Raw genomic sequence first — 12,315 nt, 5'->3', positions numbered from 1 at the left:
GATAACTGAGCAACTTGAATAAAAATTTAAAAACAGTAATCGCTGTAACCGAGAAAAAACCGGGAGTAAATTGGTTTTCTGATGCTCGGACTGGTCCAGCTGTCCAAACGCTTCCCCGTCGTCTCGTCTCTCTCTCTCCTCTCGTCGCGGACTCCAACCCAACCACCCCCCGACCCACACCGGTTCGTCGCCCCTCTCTTCCCCCGCCCGCGAACCCTACCCGCCGCCGCCGGCGGACCCGCGGAGGCGACCTGACCGCCTCCAACTCGCCCGCGAGCCATGCCGCACGCGCGCCCCGATCCGGTGAGCTCCCTCTCCCCCCCGTCTCCAGATCCACCTCGCCGGCCCACGCGCCCGCGTCCACGTCGCCGCGCGCGAGGCCGCCTCCCACATCGGGGGATCTACCTGCCGACGCACCGGAAGGAATTCCGCCTATTTCGTCCCGCGCGCGCGGCGTGTTGGGTTGCGGTCTTGCAGAGTGATTTTGGCCTTTGGGTGGGGTTGGTAGCGTGGGGGCGAAGCAACGATCGAATTGCACGACTGACTCTTTCCGTAGCTGAGATAGGGGTGAATTCACAGAGCGACCATCCGTAGACAGTTGAATTCCGTTGCGTGGAATGGATTGGGGGGCGGTTTTTCGTTCCTAGCCTGAGAAACCTGTTGTTACGCAATCAGTGTACCTGACGCTTATGCATCTAACTTGTGATGATCAGGGGGTGGACGTTGAGCCAGCAGCGGAGCCGTCCAGCTTCCGCAGCGCCAGCCCTTTCCCCAGAAGGAAGCGTGCGAAGCTGTTGTCAGAGGAGGAGCTGCCGCACGGGGAGCCGCTCGGTTGTTCCGTGTCGACCTGCGATGATCCGCGGGAGAACTTGGTTGCCGGGTAACAAACCTTCGTCTATCTATCTCTGTCTGTTTATTATTTTCTTTTGAGTGAATTCCACCTTTTGTCCTATATTTTGGCATTTGTGACACTAATTACCCAGTCGAATAAAAAACCGCGTAGATTACCCTTTTTACAAGTTTTGGACCCTGAATTTGGTGCGTATTCATTGGGTAAGGTGTCAGGTGATGGCCGGGATCCAAAAATACCAAAACGGTGACGAGGAATGGAACGTATGTATAAAAGAATTCTGGACATGATCCTCGATGACGCCCTCCGATATTTAAATATTTTGTCACGTCATACCGACGTATCATGCATGTTCCATCTAACAATAACGAGCAAAACGCGAAACTGAGGTTAAAATGTCTTCAAGGTCTCCTGAATGTTATATTTTGCTAAACGTTCTACTAAATGGGGTAATCTGTGTCACAAATGCATAACTAAAGGGTAAAAAGTGGAATTCACTCTTTCCTTTTTTTTTCCACTTAAGTTGGAGCTGATTCTCGATTCTGCCCACACGATTGATCAGGTGTTCGGAGGAGCGGCAGATTGCTTCCTGCAGTGGCGATCAACCGCAAAGCTCAGCCCCGTTTGTCGCAGTGCAGGAGAATGTTTCTTCCGTCGATAACGGCGGTGGGATCTACCCGCAGACTGGGGTGGAGTATTCTAATGGTCAAAATGGGTACATTGCATACCCGCAGCATCAGCCCCTGGAAGGATGCATGTATATGAATGAGCATGGGCACATGTGCGGGCCTTACGCGCCGAAGCAGCTCTACGAGGGGCTATCCACTGGTTTCTTGCCTCAAGACCTTGCTATTTATGCTCTTGTTGGTGGGAAGATGGTCAATCCTGTGCCCTTGAGTCTTCTGGAGCAGTTCCTTTCGCAATGGAATTCTGCTGCTGCGGTCTCCACGCTGAATGAATCAAAGGAGAATAATTCAGTCGCTCCTACTGATAAAATGGCGCTCCGGGATGTATGTCATGCATCTCTAACCATATCTCTTGCACATCGTCCAGCCCCTTGTCTACCTTCCTGATTTGTGCCTTTTCTGTTTTCTCACTAGGTTATTTCAAGTGATGAACCATGCTGGATGTTCGAGGATGCAGAAGGCTCCCGCCATGGGCCTCATTCTCTTGCTGAACTTTCTTATTGGCATCATAGTAGCTATCTACAGGATCTCTCAATGGTAAAAATAAATTAGCAATCAATATGTCTTATAAATCCCATCCTCTTGCTTTATGTTGGTAAATAAATGTGTTATCCACTCCAGCGACAATGTCATTCCTGTTTCCCAGCAATGTTTCCATTGAAGTTAGGTAATGGAAGATCTGCATTAGTTACAAGGCAATTCTATTATTTGGTCATAACTAGCGAATAGCTCTACAGTATCAGTCTGATACATACACTATCTTTTTTAGATGCTGGTTTTGTAAAGACCTCTTGAAATTTGTTGTATTGTTGGCTTGAATGCCCCTGCCCTCATTTGTTAGACAGCGTCATGTCATGGTGAGGAACATTCGATACATTTTTTTTTTTTTGCATTTCTCTTCCCGTCTTCTAAAAGACAAATAATTGGTTAAGTTAGTGAAGTTGAACAACAAATTCGTATCATATAGGCTATTTTCTGTGTACTAAATTAACTAAACTTCTATGAAACAAAATAAGATATAGTTCTGGTGGAATTTCTATCTGCTATATTTCCTTGTTTTCTCAAGGATCAAGTTAAACAACAAAGGAATGTGTTGTGCTTCTATATTCTGTATACTGTAATACTTGCAGATCTCCCTCAACTGCAGTGCATGTATATCTGTGATTTACTTTCTTTATTCTTATTAGTCCACAATCTGAATAATACATGTTCTTATTATAGGTTTATCATGTTGAAAGCAAATTTGGTCCATTTACACTTGTCTCACTAGTTGATTGGTGGAGTGGTGGTCACACGGAGCATCCAGAAGCTACAGAGAATGGTTCGGGGTCATTTAGTGCTGTAATGGGTGACATAGTCGATGATATTGGCAATCAGCTCCATGCCGGTATAATGAAATCAGCCCGTAAGGCTCTAATTGATGAAATATTCAGCTCTGTGCTTCCAGAAATTATTGCTTGTAGGAAAACTGAGAAGCAACTAGCTGCAAAATTGAAGACCAAAGCTGTTAAGGTGTGTTTTATTTGGCGCAAAGTTTTCTAACAAGAGCACTTCTTATTATGACGCCTTTTCAGTTTTTCACCACCTCTCCTGCATGTTTATGACATTTGCAGCCTGCCAATGTGAGCAGCAAGAAGGCTTCAGCGTTGAAGGGCAAGGTTGATACACGATCTACTATTCACAGAAAAGAAAACTCGTACAATACAATACAAGCAACTTCTTCCGTGGCTATTCAATCAGTTGCAGTGCATGCCAAATTTGCTGATATATTATCAGCTGTCTGGCAAACTATTTATTATGAATCCATGAAGAATTTCTGGGACGGGATACTTTATGATCCTGTTATGGACTACTGTGGTGAATGGCTTAAGAGAAATCGCCTATCGAGTCTTCCCTGTACAATTGTTCCTGGTGCCTCATCAGATAACAGAAACATGAAAGAAGCTGATGAACCGAAGGTTTTTCCACTGATACTCACTGTATTTATTTCTTGGAAGGGGTGTATTTGGTGTTTATACCTTTCTTTTGTCATATATGATAGCTGACGCTTTCTGTGCCTTGCAGGCAATATGTGATTCAGAGGCTCTTGAGTGTGACATGGATTTCCCACCTGGATTTGGGCCAAGTTTGGAGTGTGTTGAGAGCTCCCTCTCTCGACCTTTGTTAGACATTGACTCCTGCGAGGAAAAAATTAGGCGGAAGCCTGAATCATGTTCCACTATATATTTTGACCCCTCATCGGGAGTCCAGTTAATGCTGGCGAATGAGCTATACGTGTCAGCAAAGGAAACTTTGTTTCATCATTTCAGGGAGGTTATTGCAGAAGAGATTACAAACTGGTTATGCCTTGGGCTTGAAGATATCACCGATCAAGTAAGATAACAATTATAAAAAAAACTCTTATAACTACTGAAATTTTTAAGTTTAGTTGGTTCATGTCGGCGCCATGTGTATTGCAGGAACTAATTCGTACCCCTGTTCATGCACCGGATTCTCCTAGTTCTACTGGAATGGACATTCATGAAACACCAATTCCTCCTGAAATGGCTCTAGATAAATTGTTGGATGCTGCTAAAATGGCTACAGATGCAATAAGCAGTCCGTCTGTAATGGCTCTAGATGAAGTATTGGTTACTGCTGCAATGGTTACAGATGCTGTACCCAGTCCTGCAGACATTACCACGGATGAGATGTCATGTGTTGCTGAGGCGGAAACAGATAAAATGCTCACTTCTCATGGTAAATGATCATTCTTATGTTGTATTTTCTCTTACCTGAGCTTGATTACATTATTTTGACCCACTTAATTTGGATGCAGTGGAACATCAATGCCCTTCAGCATCTTATGCTAGTATATTTGAAAAGCTTGATGTATCAGAGACAGCTGAATTGGATGAAAGTTTTGATGAGGTGCCTCCTGGAATGGAGATGGGCTTACCTTCTGTGGTGGTTATGGACAAAAACAAATATCGACCTCCAAAATCAGTGAACTCTATGCCTGTAATTTCTAGATATATTACCTTGGCGGTCTGCCGGCAAACACTGCATGAGAATGTCGTGAAAGAGTGGGCATCTCTCGTATCAGATGCTATTAGCAAGTGCTTTGATTCATGGTATACCAAGCGGAATGTTGTGTCTAGAAACATTGATGAATCATTGAGACCAAAGGAATATGCATACTACAGGAAGAGAAAGTTAAGGAGCAGCTGTGAAGCAGTGCCATCCAAAAAACCATTGGAAAATCCAATGGATGAGCAGCTTTCCAAGCCTCTATCTGAGCTTGTTGACCGCAGGGTTCATCTTAAAAATGTCCAGGTAACAAAGAAGGCTGGGAAGTCGAAAAAGCTCTCCAAGAGTCCAGCCAAAACTCTTGATAATGACGTGCACACTTTGAATATCAAACAAGACTTTAAGCGGCTTTCCGGTGACGTACACACTTTGAAGGGTGGGAAGTTGAAAAAGCTCTCGAAGAGTCATGCCAAAGTTCTTGATAATGACGTGCACACTTTGAATGTCGATCAAGACTTGAAGCGGTTTGCCAGTGACGTACACACTTTGAAGGCTGGGAAGTCGAAAAAGCTCTCGAAGAGTCACGCCAAAGCTCTTGATAATGACATACACACTTTGAATATCAAACAGGACTTGAAGCGGCTTTCCGGTGACGTACACACTTTGAAGGCTGGGAAGTCGAAAAAGCTCCCCAAGAGTCATGCCAAAACTCTTGATAATGATGTCCATACTTTGAATGTCGAACAAGACTTGAAGCGGCTTTCCAGTGATGTGCATACTTTGAGTATCGAACAAGACTTGAAGCGGCTTTCCAGTGATGTGCACACTTCAAATATCGAACAAGACTTGAAGCGGCTTTCCAATGATGTGCCAAAGAGTAAGTATTCTGATTCTATTTTCTTCTTCTCATGTACATTTGCATATATGTAACACATACATCTTTCTTTTCCAGGACAAAGGACTTCTCATCTTACTAGGAGTCATCTGGTTGATAGTAAGGTTCCTATTGAGAATGAGAACGAAAGTATGCCCACCAAGCTTGCAAAGAAAAGGAAGCCCAAGAACATGTCTACTGACTCCAGTCAAAAGGCGAAGCCATTGATTTTATGTCCAGTGTCAGATGGCTGTGCAAGAGCTTCCACCAGTGGATGGGAGTGGCGTAATTGGGCACGAAACGCCACTCCATCAGAAAGGACTCGTGTGAGAGGGTATCGTGTTCGGAGTATTCTTTCAACTTCAGCTAATAACGTGTGGAAAAGTCCACAAGTCAAAGGTACATCTGCGCGAACAAATCGGGTTAAGTTACGGAACTTGTTAGCTGCTTCTGAAGGGGCCGAGCTGCTTAAAATTACCCAATCGAAGGTAAAATAAATTGTTGCATGTACAGTTGTACACAAGTTTCTCTTGCTATGAGGCTGAGTGACCACTGGCTACCTTGGCATACAGGCAAGGAAGAAGCGGTTACGTTTTCAAAGGAGCAAGATCCATGAATGGGGTCTGGTGGCCCTTGAGTCGATTGATGCAGAAGATTTTGTTATTGAATATGTTGGTGAACTGATTCGTCGGCCGGTAATATTTTTGTATTGAATCAATGTTAGCATCATCGATGTACTTGTTTTTTCTTATGAATTTTAGATATATCTGCACCATACAGGTCTCGGACATACGTGAGGCTCAATATGAGAAGAGTGGAATTGGAAGCAGCTACCTTTTTCGCTTGGACGATGATTATGTGGTAGGTGTAAAAGATTATTCCTTTCCGCTTTTATCTAAAATGGTGTGCTGCATCCATATCTTTATGTTCGATATTTGCTTCTTAGACAATAGTAGTTTGGTATTGTTGAAGCAGTACAAAAAGTTATTTAGCTATGTGAGAATAGTTATGAAAAGCACAAATGCCATCTTTTAATCGACTGAGGTCCTTGTGCTGCTTTGCAGTCTCAAACCTGTGATTAACATCATGCTTTATCTTCAATTTTTGTCACTGCACCTTTTTCGCTTGGACGATGATTATGTGGTAGGAAAGATTATTCCTTTCTGCTTTTATCTAAAAAGGTGTGCTGCATCCATATCTTTATGTTCGATATTCGCTTCCTAGACAATAGTTTGGTATTGTTGAAGCAGTACAAAATGTTATTTAGCTATGTGAGAATAGTTATCGGAAGCACAAATACCATCTTTTAACCGACTGAGGTCCTTGTGCTGCTCTGCAGTCTCAAACCTGTGATTAACATCATGCTTTATCTTCAATTTTTGTCACTGCACCTTGTGCAACTCTGTTCACTGGCTCCACATTTTCTTAATTTGCACAGGTTGATGCTACTAAGCGTGGGGGTTTAGCAAGATTTATCAATCACTCATGTGAGGTAAGCTGCTTAACATTAAACATTCAGTCGGGATTCCTTCAACATACTAAGTATCTCATAATTTCCATGCCAGCCGAATTGTTATACAAAAGTAATTACTGTGGAGGGCCAGAAGAAGATTTTCATTTATGCAAAGAGGCGTATATACGCTGGTGAAGAATTGACTTACAATTACAAATTTCCCTTGGAGGAAAAGAAGATACCATGCCACTGTGGTTCCCAAAGGTAATCATTTAGAGGTTGCAGGAGTTCTTCTGTTTTTGTTAATTGATGCTTATTCCATGGAAGTTAATGCATTTTATATGTTTGTCTACTGATTATCCCTTCGCCCTCCTATACATTGATACTCAAATGCCAAGGAAGTTATTGCACAGGAAGAATTGTCACCAAACTGTTGATAGCTGCTACCGTTGTTTGTACTTAACTCCACCATGGCACATATTCAAGTGTGCTAGACTACCACCTGTATTAATTTCATGTTTGTATTCATTGGAATTGGATACAATATTTATGCTACTGCGTAGTTCTGTTTTATCTTAATACGTTATATATGTTGTTAGCTGTTTTGTGTTTTGTGCTTTTTGAGGTTATTTCTCTTTTACTCCTGCAGTCTCCCTCTAACTATTTACTTGCTGTTTAGGTGCCGTGGATCAATGAACTAAGAAGTCAAGGCGATAACCAAGGTTATTTCTCTTTTACTCCTACAGTTGCAAATATCTGCAATGGACGGCTCGGAAATTAGCTTGTAGATTATTCCTTATCCTCTGTTTTAGCTATCATTCTTATTGGTGAAAATCTTAAAGTTGATGATATGCCACCCCAAAGAGTGACCTTATGGTATTCCTCAATTGCAACAGAAAATTGTACTAGCATATCATCGGTGGACATTTTAAGAGTGGCGAATCATTGCCTTTGCCTTATTGTGAGCTTGAAATTTGCGTGTGAAGATTATCGTTGGGCTACCTGAATATTTGATTTTCAGGGGTCTAAAATTCTGTCGAACTTAAACAGCATATATATGTTTCTTCACATGCAACTGCATCAGCTACTTCTGTGTATCGTGACTATTTCTTCTCTTTGCAGGAGCTAACTATAATGCAATTTGGTATACAAGTGTACAAGTTGAGATGCAAGGCATCACTGCATTTACACTGAAGTTTGACAACACAACCACCACTCCCAGAATTACGACAGGTACCTATATCCCATATGCACTCCTCAAGTCTTCAATTCACTTTTAAATATCATGCGCAATATTTTTTTTCCAAAGCATGTACGGGCAAAAAAAAGTGCCGATATATGTTTCTGGTGTCAAAAATCTTATTAGGCTTTGATTAACATTTGTTTTGTCTGAATTAGATACACATTCACCAATAGTCAGCAATTGTTTTGCCAAGTCTTCTATAATCTTTTATGTTAAATTCAGTTCAAGAGTTGATTAACCATTAATGATCAGCTGATCACTGTAGCAAACTTAATTTCTAGGGAAATTGAGAAATAATTCGATTGGTTTAGCAATGGTGCAGCTCCCTTTTATTTTTATATCTCTGTTTTTCAAGATTGGCTTAACCCCTCTACTGAAGCCGTGGACATGCTATGCATTCGGATGATTGGAGAGTAGTATGCCTTTTTGCTAACATTTCTGATATAATGATCTTGGTGGATGTAATCAGCTCTTTTAGACTTCAGCAGCTTTGTAGGAATGTAGTAACTTCTAGGTCTATGATTTGGAAGCCTTTTAATTTCCCTATAGCCGGTGTGCCGACCTATTTTGCATGTACATTTAAGCCTGATCTAGCACCAAAACCAGTGCCTAGTGAGCATAAATGACATCATAATTCCATATTATTATCTACCAAGTACTATTAGAGTAGCGCACAGATTATGTCTCCGTTGTTGTCAACTTTGGAGCTACTTTTGCTTCTCTAACTCACAAAGACTTGCTGGAGACTTGGAGCTTTTATTCTCTTCCTTTTGTCCCTTGGCAGGATTTCATACCAAAGTAAGGGATCGTGGAACAAGCTGTTTTGGGAGATTACAGTTTCTTACCTTCTGACGAGGAACAAACCACACAATTTATTTAGGCTAGATGAACTAATTCAGACTATCCAGAGTAAGGGTACAATCGCTGGCTATTGGTTGCCTCTGCCTTGTGGAAGACTGCAAAGGGAACTTTCTTCCTCAGTTCCTCTGGCATCAAAGTGAACAGGAGGACAAGTCAGATCACCGTGGATGGAGCTAGTGAGTGGTTACTTGTTGACAAGGTTAATACTAATGTGCTTGCTCATATCTGGATAGAATTGGAATATCAAACCTTGTACATGCCAACACTTATTATTATTACATTGACCGATTGAAGATATAGAGTTTACATTGTGGTTATTTGCAAGAAGTAATCCAAGTAGCTGTAAAAGACAAAACGCAAAAAGGCACATAATGAAGTTTTTCCTTGATATTCTGAGGATCATGCTCTTTGCCCTGGCGTTTTAATCAACTTGAACTACCCGTGCATGTTTGGCGTTCATGGAAGTATGGACATATAGCATTCTCAGTTGCTCATGCATGACAGAGGGAATCTTCTTTCCTGCTTCATGGGCCTCTGATGCCTTTTCTGTGTACAGATGTTGTACCAACATGGCCAGCATCCATCTTTTTTGCACCGGGAGCAGCATGAATCAGACTTGGACTTTTTTTTTGTCTTGTCTTTAGTTGCTTGAAGCTTGTAGATTCTGTGGATATACTTTCATCCGACTCATTCTCTTCGTATGGACAAGAGTTTGGACCGCCTTTATCAAGGGGTGCCACTACACTCTTAATTTTTTGGGGGTCGAAACTGCACTCATGTTATATTTGAAAATCACACTATACAAATTGTGCTTTTGGGCCTAGCTGTCCCTTCTATTCTGGTGAGAGTTTTTTATTCATGGACCTGCTCGTGTTGTTGCAGGGACGTATATCTCTGGGATTTGTATGTAGAGGCGTCATGCATGTATGCCTCGATCCACAAATATTCCGAACCAGTGTAGGTATGTATTCATCTCTTGCTTGTATTAGCCACCAATGGTTTTCCCTAATTGAAATGCTTATATTTGGGCCGCCTTCTGTCTCAGCCACAGGATTGCTTGATTACTCGCAGGACAGAGGCATGAGTATGCGTCTGCCCTCACCAGTGTAAGTGTGTCCTTCACCTGTTTACTTCTCTAGCCCCTAACCCGTGATGCAGGTGTGCATGCTAATCTCACTGCAAAAGCGAACAAAAACAGAAGACCAGTCAGTCAAAAGCGCTCATGGTCATGAAGGGCCCCGCTGATCATCACATATTCACATGCTTGGTATATATCCAAAATAATGGTAGTGCGAGCTTATACGTTAAACTGGACGAGAGTTAACCAGCCGGTCGTGCCGAAAGACCACCATAGCCAAAATTTCTGCCAAGGTTGCCAAGCCTACGCACAGCAAGTGGCAATGGTTACGGGCAATGCCAAAAAATTGGGTCTTTTGCAAATCAAACACGGGCCAAACTTTAAGGATTGCTACCAACAGAAAATAGGACAGTAGTTTGGGCACCTTTACTACAAGTATGAGCAAAACGCAGGAGCCACCAACTGAAGTAGAAAAGTCTGATTGCCAAATAAAGCTGAGAGGTTTGACTGAGCACACGTGAGCACCAACCTTCTGCATCTCACTGTTGTTATGTGACCTTTGATTCTCTGTACTGTTAGCTCGGACCACCTATTCTATCTTTACTTGGCTCATTCATTTTTAGAAAAGAAAAGATAGAATTTTCAGGGTCTGGTATGGACTTTTGGAGCAAAAATTAACTATCGAGGGGAATTTTGGCTGTGGTAAACTTTAACCATGCCCCTCTGGAAGTATATGTAGCATCTAGAAGCATTTACAATTGTTACATTGCTTAGGAACGTAGATCTACCTTGATGGGCCCGTTTCATGAATGCAAGATATATTGCAAATAAAGAAAAATAATAATGGCCCCAAAAGAGCTCGGAGCATGTCTCTCTAGAAATAAATGCGCAGTAGACATGACCAAAATCAGAAGATGTTTAGGCTCTTTTGGATTGTAGGAATTTCATTGCATTTTTAAGGATTTTAATCTTTAGTTTTTTTCCTATTGATTGTCTTTCAACGAAAGTAATGGTGCTACCCAAATTCGTATGGATTGGAATCATATACCTCAATCCTATAGGATTTTCAACACCCACCCCAACTTCCTTTCAAGACTCCATGTAGGATTGAAGAACTTTCCGTGTGTTTTCCCAAAAGACTAGTCCTTTTTTGCTAGTCTGCAGTCTTTTGTTTTACACTCCAATATGACCACCCATCATGCCAAAAGTGAGCGTTCTTGTGTAGAGACCATTGTTTCCAAATATTTATATCATGTAATTCTAGCTTAGGCCGTATTCTGAACACTAAGTTCTTCTAAAGAACAAATTGTTTTAAAAAGGGTTGACATGCCACGATTTTTGGAAAAGGACTGTCGTACTACAGTTTTTTTTTTTGTCACCCTAACCTTAGTCGTGCCACATTTCTGTAGGTGTCTGTTAGTTTGGTTTTGTACTACGACTACACACTTTGTGGCTTCATTGTACATGTTATAAATGAGAGATTACCAGTATTTTTTTTTTTACTTGGGTCGTTATTACCAGTATTGTTTGTCACCGGCTTTGTGCTCGGGCGGAAGAGCGTAGGTGGTAGTACAGGGATGGCAAATCCCCGTGCTCTCCTTTGGTCGGTTCGAATCCGGCAGGTCGGCAAGTTAAGCTAGAAGTAACTCGTATGTTTGCTATGTGATTTTTATCTACGTTAATACTCCCTCCATCCCAAAATAAGCAACTCAGATTTATCTAGATTCGTGTTTTTGTGTCGTACATTGAATCAAGACAAATCCAAGTCACTTATTCTGGACGGAGGAAGTACTATTCTTATTTACCTGCAAAATGTGAAGTTCTATTTTATTTAGCTGAGTAGTTTAGATCCTTTTTTTCTTGTTCTAGTACTACCCGTCCTAAATTAATGTACTTGTATTTTAGTGTGTAGATATATTTATATCTAGATAAAATTGAGACACTTAATTTGGAGCGGAGAGAATATCTTTTAACCCAAATGTAAGATACGTCAAGGCAGGAATGTTGCCTAGCATGGAATGCAAAGCTTCACGGAATCTCTGTTTAATTTTCTCCTGTAAAATACAGGTTTTAAAGTGATTGTATTGTGGGTATTTGTTTTGCTTGAGTGTATGTAACTGCTTGTAATGTGCAAGGCAAATATCCTGTACAATTCCATAAAAGAAAAGTGCGTACCCTTGGATCAATTCTTTGTGATGCAATGTCACTTCATAAAACCACATAACACGGTGGAGGCTTGTCTTCATCCACCCATGGACAAA

At 41.6% G+C, this 12,315-nt stretch overlaps 1 protein-coding gene across 1 annotated transcript; it reads left to right on the top strand.

The window, feature by feature from the left end:
- Positions 1-279: 279 nt before the first annotated feature.
- On the top strand, positions 280-10,473 carry LOC124655881 (histone-lysine N-methyltransferase ATXR7-like). The gene is made up of 19 exons (XM_047194710.1): positions 280-303; positions 714-880; positions 1,413-1,860; positions 1,951-2,073; positions 2,758-3,048; positions 3,150-3,494; positions 3,601-3,909; positions 3,996-4,275; positions 4,355-5,422; positions 5,498-5,907; positions 5,992-6,114; positions 6,200-6,280; positions 6,858-6,911; positions 6,985-7,136; positions 7,552-7,594; positions 7,995-8,105; positions 8,900-9,175; positions 9,859-9,937; positions 10,022-10,473. The coding sequence occupies exons 1-15, from the start codon at positions 280-282 to the stop codon at positions 7,571-7,573; spliced, it is 3,897 nt and encodes a 1,298-aa protein (XP_047050666.1). The 3' UTR covers positions 7,574-7,594; positions 7,995-8,105; positions 8,900-9,175; positions 9,859-9,937; positions 10,022-10,473.
- The last annotated feature ends 1,842 nt before the right edge of the window (positions 10,474-12,315 follow it).

This window comes from Lolium rigidum, chromosome 5, assembly GCF_022539505.1.
Source record: "Lolium rigidum isolate FL_2022 chromosome 5, APGP_CSIRO_Lrig_0.1, whole genome shotgun sequence".
Taxonomy (NCBI): Eukaryota; Viridiplantae; Streptophyta; class Magnoliopsida; order Poales; family Poaceae; genus Lolium; species Lolium rigidum.
This window is presented reverse-complemented; position numbering and strand designations above follow the sequence as displayed.

Excerpts from the sequence above, each read along its gene's own strand:
- LOC124655881 (XM_047194710.1), top strand. The coding sequence starts at position 280 with ATGCCGCACGCGCGCCCCGATCCG. Across the intron at positions 3,910-3,995 it reads TTGAAGATATCACCGATCAA|GAACTAATTCGTACCCCTGT; the intron begins GTAAGATAACAA and ends TGTGTATTGCAG. Across the intron at positions 5,908-5,991 it reads TTAAAATTACCCAATCGAAG|GCAAGGAAGAAGCGGTTACG; the intron begins GTAAAATAAATT and ends CTTGGCATACAG.